The 19215-nt window shown below is 64.5% G+C and overlaps 1 protein-coding gene across 2 annotated transcripts in view; it reads left to right on the top strand.

Annotated features, from left to right (window-relative positions):
- Positions 1-674: 674 nt before the first annotated feature.
- The window catches only part of CORO7 (coronin 7), a 35012-nt gene continuing 16471 nt past the window's right edge, over positions 675-19215 (top strand). The window contains exons 1-9 of one of the 2 annotated variants that reach the window (XM_066198458.1): positions 675-783; positions 3705-3801; positions 4049-4123; positions 5432-5502; positions 5859-6042; positions 6649-6725; positions 7866-7916; positions 15495-15581; positions 15829-15911. In XM_066198458.1, the coding sequence (XP_066054555.1) occupies positions 724-783; positions 3705-3801; positions 4049-4123; positions 5432-5502; positions 5859-6042; positions 6649-6725; positions 7866-7916; positions 15495-15581; positions 15829-15911 (785 nt within the window). In that variant the 5' untranslated portion in view covers positions 675-723. Of the gene's footprint in view, positions 784-3704; positions 3802-4048; positions 4124-5431; positions 5503-5858; positions 6043-6648; positions 6726-7865; positions 7917-15009; positions 15085-15494; positions 15582-15828; positions 15912-19215 lie in introns of those variants that run through there. The other variant, XM_066198459.1, reaches the window with a different exon arrangement.

Below are 19215 nucleotides of genomic sequence, written 5' to 3'. Positions count from 1 at the left end.
TTCATCACCGGGGCTGGCGCCTCCGAGCTCCTCAGCACAGGCTGGGGCCTGCGGCGCGGGGGCGGCTCCGCCGGGCTGAGCGGCGACAGGGATGTGCCGGCTCCTGCGGCGCACACGCCGCTGTCACAGCCCGGGCGAACGCAGGGCAGGAGGCCTGGCCTTCACCGGCGTGGGTGACAGCCGCGCTCCACCGGGCGTGGGTGACGCCACAGCCGGGTCCAGAGCGCTCAGTGGGCTCAGAGCCAGCGCTTCCTCCTCCTCCTCCTCCTCCCTTCCCCGCAGCCGTACACAAAGGTCTCTGTTCACCGCCGGCGGCCGAGCCCTGGAGGGGGCGAGCACGCTGACCCCACGGCACTGGAAACCTCCTGCTGTCCCCGTCCCCCTTGCCCAGAGCCCGGCGAAACCGCTGTCCTTGTGTGGCAGGAGACAGCCGGGGGTCACAGCACGGGGTGACCACGAGCCTCCGCCGGAGGCAAGGAAGGGGCCGGGATCCCCGGGACCGCCGCACAGTCACCCCAGGGCTGCTTCCGACGCCGGCGTTGGGGGCTCTGGCGGGGGTGCGAGGAGCCGGGGCTGGGGCTCCGTGGCCCGCTGGCGGTGACGGCGGGGACACGGGACACACGTGGGGCGGGGGGTCCGGCCCAGGGGCGGGGCTCAGGGCGGGGCGGAGCGGCCGGGCCGGGCTGGGCTGGGCACGGCTCGGTGCGCTACTACCGGAGCGCCATGAACCGCTTCAAGGCGTCCAAGTTCCGGCACACCGAGGCCCGGCTGCCCCGCAGGGAGGTGAGCGCTGCGGGACCCGCCAGCACCGGGGGATCGCGGGGGCGGCGGGGCCGGGGCTGGCGGCGGGCAGGGACGGGCACGGGCACGGGCACGGGGCAGGACCGGCCCCGCCCCGCGGCACCGGCAGGGCGCGGCTCCGGGCCCCGCGGCTGTGGCATCACCGGGTGGCGGGGCCGTGCCCGCGTTCCCCGGCCGCGGTACGGGTGCGTCGCCCGGCGGCCTCTCCTTGGCAGCCGCTGCTGCCCATGCCGGGCTCCGCGGAGGATCCCGGCCCCGGGGCGCTCCGCAGGTGGGGCTGGAGGGGAACTCCAGCCTTCTCCTGGGCCGGTGCAGCCCCTCTGGCCGGCAGCGGCTGGCGTGGGGTACCCGTCCCGTGGTGGCTGCTCGCCTCCTGCCGCTGGGCACGGCTGGCGCAGGAGGTGCATCCCCGGTTCTTGCTGCCCGCTGCCGTTCGGTATCTCACGCTCCTGTGCCAGCCAGGGAAGCACGCACCGAGTGAGAAATGCTGGGCCTTGCTCCTGCCACCCCGCTCTGCCACCCCGCTTCCGCAGGCACAGAGGAAGTGCTGGGCCCCGCGGGATGATGCCGAGCTCCATCACCCTGGCCAGGAGCTGTGCAGCTCGGCACCGCTGGGGCCAGGCAGCCCCGGGGGTCCCACCGGGCAGCACAGGGCCATGCTCCATGAATAACCAGCCCAAACCATGCCAAGTGTCCTGGCACGGTGTTGGCAGTGAGCAGCCCTGCCCTGCCATCCCCCAAACCACAGACCTCGGCCAGGGCAGTCTCCCAGGTCCCTGTCCCTACAGATTTGGCAGGGCAGGGGCAGAGATGCAGGGTCAGGGCTGGGTGAGTCACATCGGGGAGCATTACCAGGACACGCAGCCCTTCAGGGGGCTCCCTGAGCTGGGCACCCTTCACCCAGCACCTCCTCAGCACCATGGCCATCATGGGGCTGCTGCTGCTCCCAGCCCTTGGGTGTGCACACACTCCTCTGTAACTTCCCAGCTGAGCTGTCCTCGCACACAGCCGGCGTAGCCTGCTGTCACACGCCTCTGCAAATCCAGCACAACCCAAGACATCCTCTGAGCTTCACCTGTGGGAGGGGACACGGTGCCCCCATGCCCATGGCGTGCCAGCCTCGGTGTGTCTGCAGAGCAGGTGTCAGGTCACCGAGTCTCAGTTGGGTGAATGTTTGGCTGTGAATCCCAGGGCTCAGATGAGTCACTGGCAGTGGGGAGTGTGCATGCCTGTGGGGTGTGGGTGCAAGGCATGGCATCCTGCAGGCAGGGACATCCCATCACCGCTGCCCTGGTGTTGGTTCCATGGTGGGGGCACTCCGAGGGACAGCGTGCTCTCCCTGTGTGCAGGGAGAGATCTCTGTGCAAGGTGGCCTTTCCAAAAGGCTTTTCCAATTCGGACATGAAACGTGTCCTTGGAAGTGAGGCCATGCACTCCCCGAGAGCAGGAGGTGGAGGAAGTCCTGTCACCAAACCCATCTCAGGTGTCACAGTGGGAAGCTCTTCTGTCCCCAGCTGAGCACCTGTTTATGGAGGCACAAGCAGACACCCGACCTGGCTGGAACAGGGAGCGCAGTGTAAACATCAGGGATCGCATCTGAGTCTTTTCTTCAGGCAGCATCTGCAGGGCTCTGCTGGCAGATGGCTCTTGAGAGCTCACAGTTTGTTCTAGGGATGTAGCCAGGATGGTTTTGTGTGCTTTCCCGGCCCTGCTGGCATGCTGCAGGAAGGATCACTTCCTTGAGGGCTGCTGCCTGTCTGTGGGGAAATCATGGAGTCAGGATGGACCAGCTCTGTGAAACCTCACTGCAGGGGTCCTGCGTGGCACCCCTGGGTGCTGGGGGCCAGATGTGACTGGTGTTCCCCTCACTGAGGGCCCAGTGCAGCGTGATGGGAAGCAGAGAGTGGGGTCCTCGTTCCAGGGTCCTGCTCATGCTCCAGACCTGTTCCCCATCCCCACTGCAGCCCCCTGCCCACCTGCTGGGTGTGGGGACACGAACCTGCCTTTGGCAGGAGAAGGGTTAACAGGTCTGCACCGAGCTGAGAGGGGAGGAAGTGCTGCAGGAACCACTGCTCCCTGTCAGGCTTCAAACGGAAATTGTGCAAGGAGAGGAAACCTGGGGCTCGGGGTTTCCCTTCCCTATGGGTATCCGCCCGGTTTGTGGGGTACCCACTGCTCTGCTCACCCGCTGCAGCTCTGGGGGCTGCTGTGGGCGCACAGGCCTGGTGCCAGCCGTAAAACGCCTGCCATTGCCACTGCCAAGGGTTGGACTTGGCCCCGGGTGTGCCAGGGAGCTCGTGGCCCTGGTGGCCACTTGAGGTGGGGTTGTCTGTGTCACCTGCAGTGGGTCTGGCTGATGGAGGGTGTCCCAGGGCCCCACAAGTGCAGTGCTCAGCCCTGGGAAACACTGCAGAGTGGGAGTTTGGTTTTGGAGCTGTAATGCAGGTCCTTGGCTGTGTGTCCGTGTGGGGAGTGTGCTGCTGGAGGTGTTTATTGGCCTCGGTCAGCCACAGCTTGACCCTGTGGTGCTTCACAGCCCAAGAGCTTTTGTCCCACCCAGATCCTCTGGCACCATTTTATTGCAAAGACCTCCGAGCACTTCCCACAGTGGAACAGTCTGGGGGAGAGGCAGCACCAGGAGCTGGGATGCTCCTCTATCCCACCCTTCATCCCAGTGAGGGGCTGTGCTTTGTGACAAGAGTGTGAGCAGCCACATTGCCCTGGGACACCCCAGAGGACAGGATAATCCCACAGGTATCCCCAGTCTCCAGCTCTCCATCAGCACGGGAGCTCCTCTGGGGCTGAGAGTCTCTGGCCATGCTGCTCCAATGGTCCTCCAGCCGTGCTCCAGACCCTGCCACAACAAGGCAGCCCCTGACATGGTTTTTCCCTCTCCATCCCAGGCTTGGATCAGTGGTATCCGAGCAGGCTCTGTCACCTCCTGTGGGAACCACGTGAAGGCCAGCTGCCGCTGGATCGTCTTCAACGCCGAGGCGGCCGGTGAGGCACAAGGCTCCCCAGCACTGCTTGGGGGGTGGGATGGATTTGTCCCAGGGGTCCCTGTGGGGCTGGGTGGGTCAGTCCTCCAGGTCCCAGAGGCACCAGGGGGAGTGGAGGAGGCTTTCCCTGAGATCCCCCAAAAGTGCTGACAGTCCCACACCTCTTGGCTTGCATTGCAAAGCTGGGTGTCCCTCGTGTGTCCCAGGTTGGGGGGATTCCTGACCTGCTCCTGTGCCCTCTCCTGCAGGTGTGCTGGGCATTGTGCCACTGGAGTGCGAGGATGGGGGCAAGAGGACCATATCTCAGCTCTGCTGCCACTCAGGTGGGTGTCAGGGGCCACCTCCCACCTCCAGAGGATGTGTTTGGCCCCACGTGGGCTGTGTGGGGGGCTCAGGTGCTGAGTCCAAGCCCGGCAGGCCGCGGTGGGCTGTCTGCCAGGCAAGGGACGTGGGGACCTGCCAGGGACCATCACCTGTGGGCAGGGTGACACCAGCTCTGCCAGGCTGGAATCAATCCATGTTCCTTCATCTCTCAGGCTGCAGTGAGGCCTGAACAGATAGCTCTTCCTCACACCCTTCTACCACAGCCTTTCCACATTATTCATAGCATGCCCTGAAATTCCCAGTACACCCAGTGCCAGGCTGGAGCTGGCATCACCGAAGCATCACTGGCTCCAGTGGCAGGAGGAACAGGCTGGACCAGCAGTTCTGATGTGGGCAGAGTGAGTGTGGCAGGGAAGAGGCAGTGGCAGCATCGCTGCTGGCAGAGAAGCAGGGCTCTGCCCTGCCCAGGCACAGGGAGGGGTGGTGCCCACCTCAGGGTGCCCCTCTCTGGTGTTGGAGCAGCAGTGGCAGCCTGAGGGGCACGGACCACCCATTTCCCAAAAATCACACCAGAGCAGTAAGATGGGAGCTGGTGCCAGCGCCGCCTCCCTGCGTGTGTGCCCAGCCTGTGCCACCTCAGCCCCTGGCACCAGGAGCTCCCTCGGGTTGGAAAAGCAGGCAGTGAGTTCCTCTGCTCCCTGGGGAGCGCCAGAGGGGTGCAAAGGAGCCAGCACCACCTCCACGGCTTCCTAATGGGATCAGCATGAGTCCTTTGAAGCCGGCTGTGCCAGAGCAACGCCTCCGTGGCAGGGAATGGATTTTCTCTCCTCCCGGCTGGATGCAGCCGAGCGAGCGAGCTGCCTGCTCCTCATGCCTCCGGGGCCTGTCTCCTGGAAGCGGAAAAGTACACAGTGACCTACTTTTCTGAGCGTGCCAAATGCATCCGAGGGGCTGCTGCTGCTGGTGCCAGCCTTCCTCCCACCGGGCCCTGCCGCCAGGAGCATCCCTGCCGCTGGCATGCCGGACACCCTGGTGCTGTCAGTGCTGCTCCCTGTGCCTTGTGGGGCTGTCAGTCCACGGAGCAGACAGGGGGATGCCCCCTCCAGGGTGCCTATCCCTGCCAAAGGGATGCAAGTCGCTGAGGAACGGGGTAGAGGGGCTCAGGCACTCACAGCAAAGTTGAGTTGCTCCAGAACACCTTGATGGGGCTGTGTGTGTAGGGAAGGAATTAGGCTGGGAAGAGCAGAGGGGCAGACGCACTGTCTGCAGGGGAAGGTGGGGACAAACTTCTGCTCTTCTGCTTCCAGATGTGGTCACAGACTTTGACTTCTCGCCCTTCGATCAGCTCCTGCTGGCCACGGGCTCTGCTGATGAGACGGTGAGTGCTCAGTGACAGGGGTCACAAGGGGACACCTCGTGACCCCCAGCATGTCTCTGGGATTCAGTGCAGAGCTGGAGTGATGGGAGTAAGAGGAGCATGGCGTGGAGGGTGCCAGTCTGGGGAGAGCAGGGTGGGACACCCCCAGGGGGACAGAGCAGAGGGTCAAGGATCAGCCTCCTCCCATCTGGGACCTGATCCCGCCAAGCTGCAATGAGGGATCACCTGGGAATCCTCAGGGACCTCAGGGACCAAAGCCTGGGGAAGCAGCAAACCCAGGTGGGGCACTGCCAGCACCCAGCTGGGTCCGGCTCACCTGCCCTGGGACTGACCACCCTCTTCTCCTGGCGCTGCAGGTGAAGGTGTGGCGCCTGCCCGAGAGTGGCCAGGACATTCCTGGTGGCGTGGGGCTGACCCTGGGGCCCGGGGGGGCCCCGGTGGATGTGCTCCAGTTCCACCCCACAGCAGATGCCGTCCTGGCCAGCAGTGCGGGGAAGAGAGTCACCGTGTGGGACCTGGGGCAGCAGCAGCCCCTGACAGGTAGGCAGGGCTGTGACTGCCCATGACACGTGTCCTCCCCATGTGCCCTCCCCATGTGTCCCCCCCGTGTGTCCACCCCATGTGTCCCACCATGCCAGGGCCTGGGTTTGAGGCCTGACCTCGGTGTCCCTGAACAGGCAGCTCAGGTGGCATTTTGGGCAGGACACCAGACCCCTTGTGCCTGTGCTGGCCTATGCTCTGATTCAGTGGCGTGAAACGCTCCGGTACTGCCCAAGGAGCTCTGCTGGGGATCCCCTGGGCGACAGGTCCCTCTCTCTGCATGTGCCAGGGCGTGGGTAGATGTGGGTGGTTGCTGACCAGCCTTGCCCAGACCTCAGCCACCCTGAGGGGGAGAGGAGATGGGTGGTAGCATAGGCCTGTGGTTTTCACAAGGCTCCTGCTCTTTGTATCCAGCTGCCAGCAGCACGGGAATGCTCCCTGCACAGACACAGCAGTGTCCCGCTGCGTCCTGGCTGCCACCAGCCCTTTGGAAAGGCCAGATCGTTTCTCCTGGGGAATATTCTGGGTGGGAGAGTGATGGCTCCTGGCCTGTCTGCAGGAGGGACCCTGCTTGATCCTGGCCCTGACCCTGCTTTGTCCCCGCAGTCCTGGATTCCCACGGGGACCAGCTGCAGAGCCTGACCTGGAAGCGAGATGGCCGCCTCCTCGGCACCTCCTGCAAGGTGAGCAGTGCCCAGGGGTGACCTCGCTGTGGCACGGCGTGGATGGGCTGTCTGCCAGCTGCTGATGCACCCCGATCCTGAGGGGCACCCGCTTCACAGCATCCCAGAACGGTTCGGGTGGGAAGGAACCTTAAAGCTCGTCTCGTTCCCCTATCCTGGGCACACCTTACCTCAGTCCAGGGTGCTCGGAGCTCCATCCAGTCTGGCCTGGAACACTTCCAGGCATGGGGAGCGTGGAGGGACGGGAAGTTTTGGGGTGGAAAAGGGCAGGAGCGGGGTCAGCGCGCCCGCGGGTGGCGGGCAGGGAGCAGCACTAGGTGGCGCCGGCCGCTCGCTGCGGGACGCGCCGGGAAGGCGCGGGGGCCGCGGCCGGCGGGCGTGGCGAGCGTGCAAAGGAGTGTGCAAGGCGAGTGTGCAAGCCACGAGCCCCCCAGGCCGTGCCCGGCGGCTCGGCAAGCAGCTCTGAGTACACAGCCCCAGCCGCAGGCACCGAGCCGAGGGAGAGCCAAGGGTTCGCGGGGGGAGCCCGGAGCCCGGCCCAGCGTGCAGAGCCGGCCTGCGGGATGAGTGGGAGTCTCAGCTCATGGATGGAGCCCCGTGCCCGGCGTGCGAGCTGGGCTCAGGGGGTTCAAGCCCGAGCTGTGCCAGCTGGGGTGCAGGTCAGCCCCCGTGCCGTGTGCCTCTGGCTGGCACAATGTGTGCTCCCCAAACAGCAGCTTGGCAGCAGGGCTGGCACCCGGGCACCCCCGGGCTGCCTCTGTGCCCTGCCAGCCTTGCCAGAGGGGGTCCCATCCCCATTTGGCAGAGGGGTGCCAGGCAGGAAAGGGCTCATTCTCCTGCAGCGCTGTCGGGATGGCATCTGAGGGTCAGGCTCCAGCCCTGGGTCTACTTGGAAAGGGTCCCTCCTTTTTTAGGAGCAGTTTTAAGGGTGTTGGGGTCCTGGTGAGGCACTGGGGGTGCCCCCCTGCCCATAATGTAGGAGGATGTGGTTCAAGCCATCCATAGGGACAGGCACTGCAGGCAGGAGAGTGATGGGCTGGAAGGGGAGGGCTGCTTACTCCAGCCTTTTGCCTAATGCATCCTGACATCCCTCTGGCCCCCAGGTCCTTAACCCTCCTCTGCTTTCTTTTATCTCACCAGGACAAGAAACTGCGGATCTTTGACCCCCGAGCAGGGCCATCTGCCTCCCAGGTACTGTCCCCTCTGGGTGTGCTGCAGGCAGCCCTGCCCAACCCATTGCCTGCAGGGGGGTGAGCTTTGGTCCCCCAAAAACCATCCCAGCCCTGGCTGGGCTTGGGAGAGGCAAGGAGCTGAGGGCAGGGGGAATAGGGCTGTCCCCTTAGCCCTGGTGGGGTTCAGCAGGGGGGGCCTGCCCTCCCACCAGGCCAGGAGCACCCCCAGGGCAGTGGCACATACCAGGAGAGCCCCGTGGGTGTGAGGGCTTTGGGCTCCTGGGCATTGCAGGCTCCTGGGCTCTGCCCTGCCCTGTGGGGGCCGGACCAAAGGCTCTTGGGGACGAGGACCCGCCGAGGACAAGGGCTGGGCGGCCAGATCCGCACAACTCAGCAAATAACAGTGATTAGGAAATAAGTAGAGAATTTAAGCCTTGACGTCAAGTTCAAACAGCCTCTTATTAAAGGTTTCCTGTGGCTTGGGGGCTCTGGCTGCAGAAGGGGCTGGAAGCCTTTGGAAAGGGAGGGATGCAGTGGAGAGCAGGGTGAGATGGCTGCAGTGGACTCTGTCACTCGTGGTGGATCTCCTGCTGCCTGTGGGCTCAGGAAGCCAATGGCCTGTGGTGACAGTGCTCAGGCACGGTGTTAACCCCAGGCACTGATGGAAGGGAGCCAGAGCTCCAGTGTTGCACCAGGACTTTCCACCTGCTCCTGCACATAACCCAGGTGCTGAGCTCCACAAAGGCCCCTGGGTGCTTCCTGCAGTACAAATGATGCCCTGACCCTTCAGGCAGCCTTATAAACACCCCACCACAAAAAATAAACACAAACCCAGTGCTGACACGTGCGGACGAGCCAGGGCAAAGTGCTCCCAGCACTCCAGCAGCCACCACGATCCTGTCCCGCTCCAGTTGCCACTCAGCATGGCTGGAAGATCCCATTCTCTACTCCAAAATTTATCCACTGCAGACCTCAGTGCTCCCCTCCCCTCCTGGCCCCCCTCCTCCCCCTGCCAGACCTGTCGGCTTGTCTGATGGCGGAGCTGTGAGTGCGATGGGCTCGAGCCAAGTCTCCTGGGGAGGGTGGACTCTGTCTCGCTGAGCTATAAAAAATAACGTGTGAATGATGGTGGCTGTTCAAAGCAGGCAGTTCACTTCCCTCCACTGCTGTCTGATCCAGCCCGGGGCCGGCGCTCCGCGTTTGCCAAGAGAAATATGCACCTTCACTGCCGCGGCCCTGCCCCGGCCGGCTCGCAGTGGATGGAGATGTTTAGTCTTGGAGAAGTGCTCTGCTGAAGGGGAAAACTTTAAAATGCCATAAATCCTCTGGAAGCTTGCGCAGGGCTTGCTTAGCCAAGAGGAATAACGCTCCTGGGTTTTGTTCTTTTCTTTTTTCCCCATTGCTGGAGGGCTGGGTTAGTTGGAAAGTTTCCTTCTCCCCCCGGGCCAGTGCGGTTACAGAGCCGGGTGATGCCGGGGCCGCCGTGCGGTGCCAGCACCTCCTCTGCAGGCTCCTGGCTTTGAAGTTGCCTGGTTTTTCGCAGAGGTGAGCTGCAGGATGGGTTTCCCAGCTGTGCTGGCCCCTGCAGCACCGTGGGCTGGGTTTCCTCACAGCCAGCACAGGGTCCTGCTGCCGGCTCACCCTGGTCCCTCTGTGGAGCCGAGAGCCGGCCCCAGGCTGCTCCTCCGGCTGGATTTCTTAATTTGCCAAGCCCGCCTCATTAAACATTCCTTTGTTTAGAGCAAGGCAAAAGAATGAGAAGGAGCTAAAATAAGAAGCTCAGGGAGGAGGGGTTGCTCCTGCTAATACCTGGTCTGCTCTCAGGTACCATGGATGTGGCACCCGTGGGGTTGGGGACTGAGGGTGGGTGACAAGGAGGGTGACTGGCAGGCTGCCCACACCCTGTGGCCACGTCCCCGCCAGGGCCTGACCCCCCATTCCCAGCTACGCCCGTGGCTGCTATTTTGAGCATATCCCAGCAGCGGGCAGACGTGTGTGACGCAGCATGGCCGGGGTCTGGCTGACCCCGTGGGGTGCCTGGTATGTACCCGGGGCCATGATTTCCCTTGGGAGAGCAGTGGCCTCATCCTGCTGGATCCCCATCCCTTTGCTGCAGTCCCTTTGTGAGCATCAGGGCTGCTCTCTGTGCCCTGAACTGGCAGTGGAGATGCCAGGGCTGCCTTGGGTCCTGCCTTGTCACCCCGTGCAGCCACGCTCCCGCTGCTGGCTGGGTCCGGGTCCAAGCACCACCGTCCTTTCAAAGAACTCTGTGAGTTCTGTGCTCTGCCTTATTCGCTGCCCAGGCCGCACTGCCCCGCCGCTCTGTCGTCCCCTCCCACAGGGTGGTGGTCGCCCACCTCGCCTTGACCCTCCCCCTGGGAGCGAGTCACGTCCTCTCCCTGGCGGCTTCCGCCTGCCGAGGCTCAGTGTCGCTGTTCCTGCCCTCACCCTCCTGCAATCCCCGTGCAAACCCCACCAAAGGTCCCTCCCGTGTCCCCCCGGGTCCTGCCTTTGGTGGGACAGGAGACACAAGGCTGGGCAGGGAGCTTGAGCACCGGGAAGCTCCCTACCCATACCAGACCCAGCTCTGGCCTCAGGTGGGTCACCAGCACAGTGTAGGGCAGTGATTCGGATATGCTGTGGGCTACTAAGGTGTCATCTCTGCTTGCCCGCTGCTCCGGCCACCTTCCCCTGGGTACAGAGCTCATGGGCTCCCCGCAGGCTGGTGCGAGGGGCTGTGTGTGCATCTGGTCAGCACCTGGCTCCCGGGACAGGCCTGGGACAGGCGCCGTCCGTGTGGGGCTGTGGGGCAGCCGCTGAGCGCGGCCAGTGTGGGATGGAGAGGAGCCGGCTCCGTTCTCACGAGAAACTTCCTCCGCCGGCGTTTGGGCAGGGCCGGGGGCGAGGGAACGGCCGCGCACCGGGCCAGCGCACGCCCCGCTCACGTCCTAATGAGCTGTGCTAATCAGCGGGGCCGGGGCCGAGGGCGCCCGGGGACAGCAGGGAGAGTGTCCCTGGGGGTTTGTCCCCGCGTGGGTTTGTCCCCACAGCTCACGGGCTGTGCCGGGGGCAGAGTGCAGTGATGGGGAGCAGCTGGGGCTCACAGCCCAAGCACAGCTGGAGCTGTCCCAGCCCTGCTCAAGGTCCTGGGGGGAAGAGGGACTCCAGCCCCTGTCCCAAACCATGGCCACCGTCCCATGAACCACATCAGCTGTGCCACACTGGGAGATACGCCATGGAGAGGGTCCCTGGGGGCAGCGTGGCAGCGTGGCAGGGTGATGCTGTGGCGGGGTGGAGAGCCAGGTTTGGGGTGATCAGGCTGGTCCAGGTCTATGGACCCTGACATGTTACCTCTGCCCAGGATCCAGCTGTCGGCCCAGGGCTGGCTGGGGACTGCTTGTCATCATCGGGGAGGCGCATCAGGACGTTGAGAGACTTTAGCCTTCCTCCCACTGCCCCATCATCACGGTATCCCACGCTGGGGTCACCCCAGGGGTACCTGACTCCCAGCCTCGGCAGCGGCTTCCTCCGGGCTGGGAGAAGGTCCACAGCATCCCACATTCCCAAGGAGACCGTGGGAAGCTATGAAAAAGTTGGCCTGACTCTGGGCAGCCTATTTATAGCAGCGCACGCTCGGCGCTCTCATGCTTCTGTTCCCCAGCGTAGCTGCACGGGACTGTTTATATTTCCTCTGCTCCGCTTCCCCCTCGGCCGTCCTTCCCAGGAACGCCTCTTGGTATGGCAGACATGGGGAAGTCGAGGAGGATTTGAAATGAGCCAGAGGCATCTCAAGGGGTGTGGGTGTGCAGTGGCGCTGGCTCGCCCTCGCCTGGGTGCCCATCCCTCCCACTGGGAATGGCCTCTCCAGCTCAGGCCCACACAGGCTGGCGTCTCCATTGCTGGGGCTGGGGCTCCTCACTGTATTTCAGGAGCTCCAGCCTGTGCCTGACCTGGGACTCCTGGCAGGCTCCTCTCCAGAGGGCAGAGGTGTTTTGGGATTTGATGGCATCATAGGGCTTGTGCAGCTGGTGGCTGCAGGAAGAGGGGAGGCAGTGGAGGAGGGCTGGGTGTTGGGTGCTGGGTGCTGAACCTGCCCACCCCCATGGCCAGTGAGTCCCCCTCTTCTGCCCAGGGAGGGAGGCCCTGCTCCCATCCCAGCCTTGTGATGTCTGTGCCCACTGGGAGCCCACCCACCTTCCTTGGGTGGGCCCACAGCATCCTCTGGGACATGGCCTTGGCCTCACCAAGGGCAGGAGGCGTTGGATGGAGCAGGGGGACTGTGCTGGTGGTGGGGGGAGAGGCAGAGCCTGGTGCTGTCCAGTTCCCCAGGGCACGGGGTCCTCACAGCAATGCTGCCCTGGCCAGTGGGATTGGGGAATGGCATGGGTAGCAGGAGACTTGTCCTGGTCCCTGCCCAGTGTGACACACGAACACCACACACCTGGCAGAGGGCAGGGCCAGTGCTGGCAGTGTGATGGCTGCTGGAGCAACCCTGCACCCCCGTGGGGCACGTGAAAGCTCCTGGTCTCCTTGAGCTCCAGGCAGAGACCAGGAGTGGGGCTGGCCTGGGAGAGGCTGCTCTGTTCTCCTGGTTACCTCTGGAGTAACTGGGATTTGGCAAGGGAAGGAGATCACTCACATTCTTGTTCGGAGAGGAGGATTTGTGCGTGGTTAACCCTCTCAGCTCCCTGGAAGCCGTTTCTCCTGCTGCCCGCAGCCTCATGGGGTGTGCAGGGAGCAACGGCTTCCCCGTGTGCATGGATATGGGGTGGGTGTCTGTCCCCAGAGTTCCCCACAGTGCCCTGGCCAGGGGAGACCCCTCCTGCCCTGGCAGCCCCTGGCAAAGGGATGGCTCAGCCTGCCACTGGTGCCTACTGTGCCCACGCAAATCCCGCTGCTGGGGTTGCTTCCCACGGGGATCAGATGTCCGTGGGCTGTTAGCCATGCTCATGGGCTGTTAGCCACAGCCAGGACTGAGCTGTTCCAGCCCTGCCAGGCACGGGGGCTCTGCCAAGAGCACAGCTTTGACCCACCCCCGGCCACCTCCCGCCCGTCCAGCCCCTGGGCTCCCACCTCCGGCTCTCCCTGCCCTGCATCCGGCTCAGGGTGACGGCTCCCGGGGAGACAGGGATCGCCTGGGAGTCGGAGCAGCCTTGGCTTTGTGTGGGGCTCTCCCAGGCAGCCGCGGAGCCGAAGCGGCCGCTCCCTGCGGGCAGCTGTTCCCAGCTCCCCGACCCCGCGGCATCGCTGCCAACAGCTGCGTCCGACACGCCGGCCCTGGGCCCCCCGCAGCCGCCGGGGCTGCACGGGGAGAAGGGCTGCGGACTCCCATGGGAACCGGCACCTTACCCCAGCCTGCCTAGGAGGGATGGGTTGAGACTGGGAGAGGGATGGTGCTGGAAACTCTCCCCATGCAGCCGATCTCGCTCCGAGGAGATCCCCCAGCCTGGGCTGCCCAAAACCGGCAAGGCTGGAACCGTGCAATGGGCGGGAGGACTCTGGGTTGCCTGGGTACTGGCAGGGAGCTGGGAGGCTTCCTTGGATCCCTGCATGCTGGCCCAGAGCTGGTGGGCTCCTTGCAGCCTGCTGGGGAGACAAGCAGCTCAGGAGGGACACCCATCCCTTGGGTTGTGCCTGGTTCCCTGCTCCAGGGGTTCCAGCATCACTATGGGAAGGGTGCCAAGGTCTCTGCCCAGCTTTGCCAGCCCCAGGGGTCCACAGCAGCCCCACAGGCATCCCAGGGCTCAACCACACCAGTGTCCACCCTCAGTGCCAGGCCACACTGCCCCATCCCTGCCAAGACCTTCTGCACCAGGGGAGCTGCTGTCCACACGCTCACCTCTGGCAACATCTGCACAGGCTGAGCGCGGAGCAGCCCAGCCTCCCGCATACTTGCTGCCATACGTACAGCTCAGCCGGGATGGAACTAATGCAGAAAACATGGCCCTGCGCCGCAGCCGGCACGCCGGGGGCTGGGAGCGCCGCGGCAGCACCCTGCCCTCCGCCAGCCCTGCCACCGCCCCGGGGCCGCCACCACCGCCAGGGGGTCCGGGGCACCCGCGGGACCCAGGGCCGTGGAGCCGGCGCCGTCGCTTATGGGATCTACAGATGCTGAGCCGTGGCTGCCACAGCCCCACGGCTTAGGTGCAGAAGTGCTCTCCTGGCTGACACCCGGGCTGGCCCCAGCTCCTGGAGTTTCCATCCCTCTTGGCACCGATCCTGGGACACGTTCCCTTCTCCAGGTCCTTTCCCTGCCGGGCGCTGGGTCCACTGCCAGCGTGCCGGCGGTGGGGGCTGGGCCCCTCCTGCCCCACATCCTGGCCGTGCGGCTGGGAGCGCCGGGCTCGGCTTGGCCAGCACTGCCTCCTCCAAGTGTTTGTGCTGGCAGGCCAGCTGGCGTGACGGAGCCAGGGCACGACAAGCTTGGCACCGTGCGCCTGCTCCCAGCCTGGCTCTCTCCAGAGAGCGGCATCTCTCTGGGGCTGGAGGCTGCTCCAGCAGAGCTTCTCCAGCGAGGGGTGGGAGGTTCGACCCCTCCACGGCCCCTCTCTGGCTGCCGCGGTGGCAGAGCCTCGCTGGCGGTCACAGTGCAGTTACAGCCTATGGTCACAGTGCTCCCACCAAGGGGGACACAGCTCATGGCTCCTCTGTGGGCACTGTCAGTGCAGTGCCCACCCCACCCCTCCTGCCCCCACGCCTGGTGCTCTGTGCGGAGGTCCCGGAAGCACCGTGCTGGGTTTGGCTCTGGCAGAGCCCTCCACTTTCCCTGCCAGCTCCGAACTCGTTAGCAGCCAGTTCTTGGCGCTCCTCAATGGGAGCGAGGGGCTGCGAGCGCTGCCTGTGCCGCGGGCCAGGGCTGGCTGCCGGCTCCCACCGGGGCACCAGGAACCGCAGGGCCCATCTGGGGACCACATGGGAGCCAGGAAACACCCGCTGACAGCCCCGTGGAGCTCTTCCCCTCCCATCCTCAGCAGGACCAGGATGAGGACAGGATGTGGGTTTGGGAGTCCCACCCCACAGGGAGCCCAGGGGAGAGGTGAAGCAGGGTGCAGGGGATTAGAGCAGTCTGGTGAATGTGGCCAGGCTCAGTTTGCCGTGTTTCAGTAGCATCCGGGCACACACGGGGCACCCAGCTCCAGGAACCAGGATTCAGCATGGATAAAGAGCCCGGGGATGCAGCCAGGGAAGTAAGTCCCTCTGTCATCATTGCCATGGCAGAGCCTCCTCTTGCATCTGTGGCACGGAGCAGCTTGCTCACAGCACTCTGTCCTGTGTGACCAGGTGGGGAGAGCCCTGGGGATGCAGGAGCCATCCCATGCCCCATCACACTCACGTTACCTGCTCCCACCCTCCATTCCTTGCTAGGAGCTGGGCCAGCTGCTCCACAAGGCACCACGCCAGCATGAGGGAGGGAGTCAGCGCTGTCACTGCTTGCGGGCTGTCCCCACTGCACTGTCCCCAGGGCAGCTCTCAGCTGGGAGCCCACGTGCTCAGCCCCGGGGCAGTTCACAGCCACGGCCGGTGAAGCACACGTCCCCTCAACGTGTCCAGCGTGGCTGGCAGCAATACTGACAGCCCTGTCTCCTGTGCCTTGCAGAGTGTCCCAGGACACGACAACAACAAGGACTCGCGGCTGCTCTGGATGGGCTCCAGCGATTGCCTCATCTCCGTCGGGTTCAGCCAGGTACAATCCTCGCCAGGAAGGCGGCCCTGGCACCACTGGGATGTTCCAGCCCTATTCCCTGTGGCTGCTGTGCCAAAGCACCCCAAGTGCTTTTCGGGTGGCCTGTCTCCCATGAAAGCAGGAGGTCCCCTTGCCAGGTGCCCTGGCCCTTGCTGGGATGGCAGAAGGTGGCTGGTGAAGGTGGTGGCACCACGGAGCCATCCAGGCAGCCCCAGTGCCCCCTGACACCGTGTCTGTGTCCCTGCAGATGCGGGAGCGGGAGGTGAAGCTGTGGGACACACGGAGGCTCAGCGGGGCGACGCTCACCATGGCTCTGGACACCTCACCTGGGTAGGGATGGGGGCTCACCATGGGGTGGGAGGGTGCGCAGTGGAAATGGGGTGGTCAGGGACCCATCAGGACTGTGGTGGTGGAGCAGGAGCTGGCAGACAGCTCTTGGAACCAGCAGCACTCAGCCACAAAGCTGGGGACAAAGCTGGTGACCGCACAGCCGCATCCCCATCACCATTTGGGTGAGATGAGAGGGCAGAGGCAGTGCTGGCAGGGGCACAGGGGCGTTCTGTAGTGCCGTGGTGGGTGGTGGCACGGCTGGGGACAGTGTCTGAGGTGGCTGCTGGCTGGGTGGGCTTGTGCACTGGGGCAGCAGCACAAGACACTGCAGGTGAGTGAATCCCCTTGGTGCTGCTGGAGCACTGGAGCAGCTCAACCCTGACCTCCCACTCCTGCCATGCTTTGTGCTGCGGTGCTGGGGTGGCTGCCCAGCCAGCCGTGGCCGGGCCAGCGCTCACCAGGCACCCCCGGGGAAGTGGAAAAGGACCTTTGGTGGAGTAAGGGGTCAGTGCCCTTGTCACGGTACAATGGAGCCGTCTCCATCTGCAGGGCACTGCCAAGGCTGGGAACCCTCCAGTCACGGCTGGCCTGGCCTCTCCCACGCTGCCCACTGAGCTGACCTGGCGTCACCATGTGGGCGAGAAAATGGGAGGAGGAGGCTGTGCCTTCATCCCACCAGGGTGATGGGGGTTTGGGGCACAGTACTTGTTGGGATGCACTGGAGGCCACCAGCTCTTCCCAGGGCTGCTGGCAAAGCGCTGGCTTGCTGTGACAAGCTCTGTGGGCCAAGCTGGCTCCATGACGGGCTGGGATGTTGGGGCAGGCCAATACAGGGCCTCTGGTGAAGGGCTGAGTGAGCTGTGACAGCCCCTTGGCTGCCCTGTCTGCATCCCCCAGCTGACCCGTGTCAGCTCCAGGCCAGTGCTGGTGGCAGCCAGGACAGACAGGAGGGGAGAGGAGAGGACCTGCCGTGGGCATGGTGGGGTGGTGTGGGTGTGGTGGGAAGCCACCCTCCTGCCAGCTGCCAGGGGAGCAGCTCCCAGCTCTCCTGCTCTGCCAGCTCAGTGAGCAAAGGCCATCATCAGTGTCCAGTGAACGCTCTCAGGGGAGGCCGGGCTGCTGCAAGGGGACGCCTTGGGGTCCATTATTGCTCTTGGCGGAGAATCCAGCGGGAATCACCTCGAGTCCTCGCTGGGCCGGGGCGAGCCAGCCGGGCTAAATGGGATGCAGGCGCTGCTGTGCTCGGCCTCCCCAGCACAGGCTGCAGTTATTTTGGCTGCCGGGTTTATCGGCGCAGGAATGCGGCTGGCGGGCGCTGCCTGCGCGTCACGCCGGGGCCCCGCCGGCCCGGGGCTGCGTGGCGGGGCCAGCCGAGAGGGGCTGGGGGCGGCGGGGGCGAGCGGAGACCCCCCCTCGTGCTGGGGTGGTGCTGTTTTTAGGCAGCCGCGCCGGGGCCGCCGCGCTTCCAGCCCCGAGCGCTCCCGCCTGTAAATCTGGCGGAGATGACAAATGGCGGAGGGGGATTTGGGCTGGCTCCCGGCGGAGGTGCCGAGCGGGGGCCGTGTTCTCCCTCCGGCAGAGTCCTCCCGAGCAGGGCCGCGACGCTCAGGAGCCGTGGAGCCGCGGCAAGGGCTCGGGGTGGATGGTCTTGGGGTCACCAGATCACCACATCTGCTTGGGGGCAGACTTAGAACTGGGGGACAGGGACTCAGCCCCCCGGGGATGGCCGAGCAGCAGCAGCGGGGCTGGCCGTGGGTCTCCGGCGTGGCCGTGGGTGCCCAGCGTGGGGCACGGGGATGTGCTGGGCAGCGCAGCGGTGCCGGCCGGGCCATGAGCGGGGCGTGGGGAGCAGCAGCAGCAGCAGCAGCAGCTCGTTGAAGCTCTTAGAGGAAGCAATCAGTGGGCGGGCAGGAAACTCATACCATTCATTACTGACGCCAGGCCGGCAGGAAGGGGAGTCCGCATCCCCACCGCATCCCCACCGCGCCCGCCGAGCCGGCACCACGCGTCCCCATGGCGCCCCAAAGCAGGGCCATGGTGTGCCCCAAGGTGGGGGTCACCCCAGTGTGCTCACCCCAATGCCCACAGCAACAGCAAAACTCTTCAGGCTAGTTGTGCCCCTATCCAGCATCTCTGGAAGAGGGCAGGGAGTGAGAGGCACCAGCCCCATGGACCTCCACATCAGCACGTGCCTTTTGAGGCTTCTCTTTCCCAAATCCTGAGCAGGTGAGATATTTCTGACCACACAAACTTCATTTTCAAAGCACCCCGAGCATGTCAGGACCATGCTTAAGAGCTGATCTCACCAATGCCCAGACCCTGAGGGAACAGGAGGTGGGAGCTACGGGTGGCCATGGCCCCTCTCCACATCCTGGTCCTCAATGTGCCACCCCTGGGTACCTGCTGTTCCTTCAGCTCGGGTTTTGTCCCCCCCGGCCCCCTTTAATTAGATCAAGGAGCAGCAGGGCAGGAGCCAGGAAGGGGCCTCAATAGGTTATTGTTGCCCTAAATTGTAACCAGCACCAGCGGGGTTGGGTTACCGGCTCTGGCTTGGGGTCACCAACCAGACCCCGCTGCCGCACGCTCGGTGGCTGGCACGGCACTGCCCAGGGACGGCGCTGTCACCACTGTGGTGACAGGAGAACAGCAGCTTCCTTGCCTCACCACTTCTTTTGATGTCCTCAAAATGTCCCCAGGGAGGCTGGGGTGCCACAGCCAGCTCAGGACTATGGCTGGGTCAGTAGGGATGAGATGCCAGGGTCAGCAGAGGTCCCAGGAAGCCATGTCCCCGTGGTGTGTTCCAACAGTGGGCATGTCCCTCCAGGGCAGGATAGTGGTGGGGCTGAGGGATGGGGACAGCTGGATCCCCACCGCCCTTCACAGTGCAGTCTGACAGAGCTGGGAGGTGCCGGAGCCAGGACCTGCCTGTAGGAGTTGGCACAGCATGCTGTTTGTGGAGGGATTTGGGGCTGTTTGGCTCAAAAGCTGGAGCAGGACATGAAGAGGCCCAGGTGGTTCCCTGGGGGCATTGCCTGATGGGCCCAGTCCCTTACACCCACCCCTGCCCCTGCCCCAGCCAAAGCCTGTGGCTGAGCCAGCTCCTGGGGTCAGGCTTGAAGTCCTGGCATCTCCCAGCACCAGGGCACCCGACCCCGCTGAGGCACACGTTCCCACTGTTACCCTGCCACCCCTACAGTGGGACCTCACTGGCCAGTCCTGCTCCTGTCCTGCCTGGCACCCTCTTGCACTGCTTTTTCCTGCAGTTTAGCAACCCTTTTGGGTCATGCTAGGTGTTTTTGGCGTC

Source organism: Chamaea fasciata, unplaced genomic scaffold (genome assembly GCF_029207755.1).
Source record: "Chamaea fasciata isolate MVZ Bird 193981 ecotype frontalis unplaced genomic scaffold, bChaFas1.0.hap1 SCAF_16, whole genome shotgun sequence".
Classification (NCBI taxonomy): Eukaryota; Metazoa; Chordata; class Aves; order Passeriformes; family Sylviidae; genus Chamaea; species Chamaea fasciata.
Note: the sequence above shows the minus strand (reverse complement) of the source record. Positions and strands in the feature narration are given on the sequence as shown.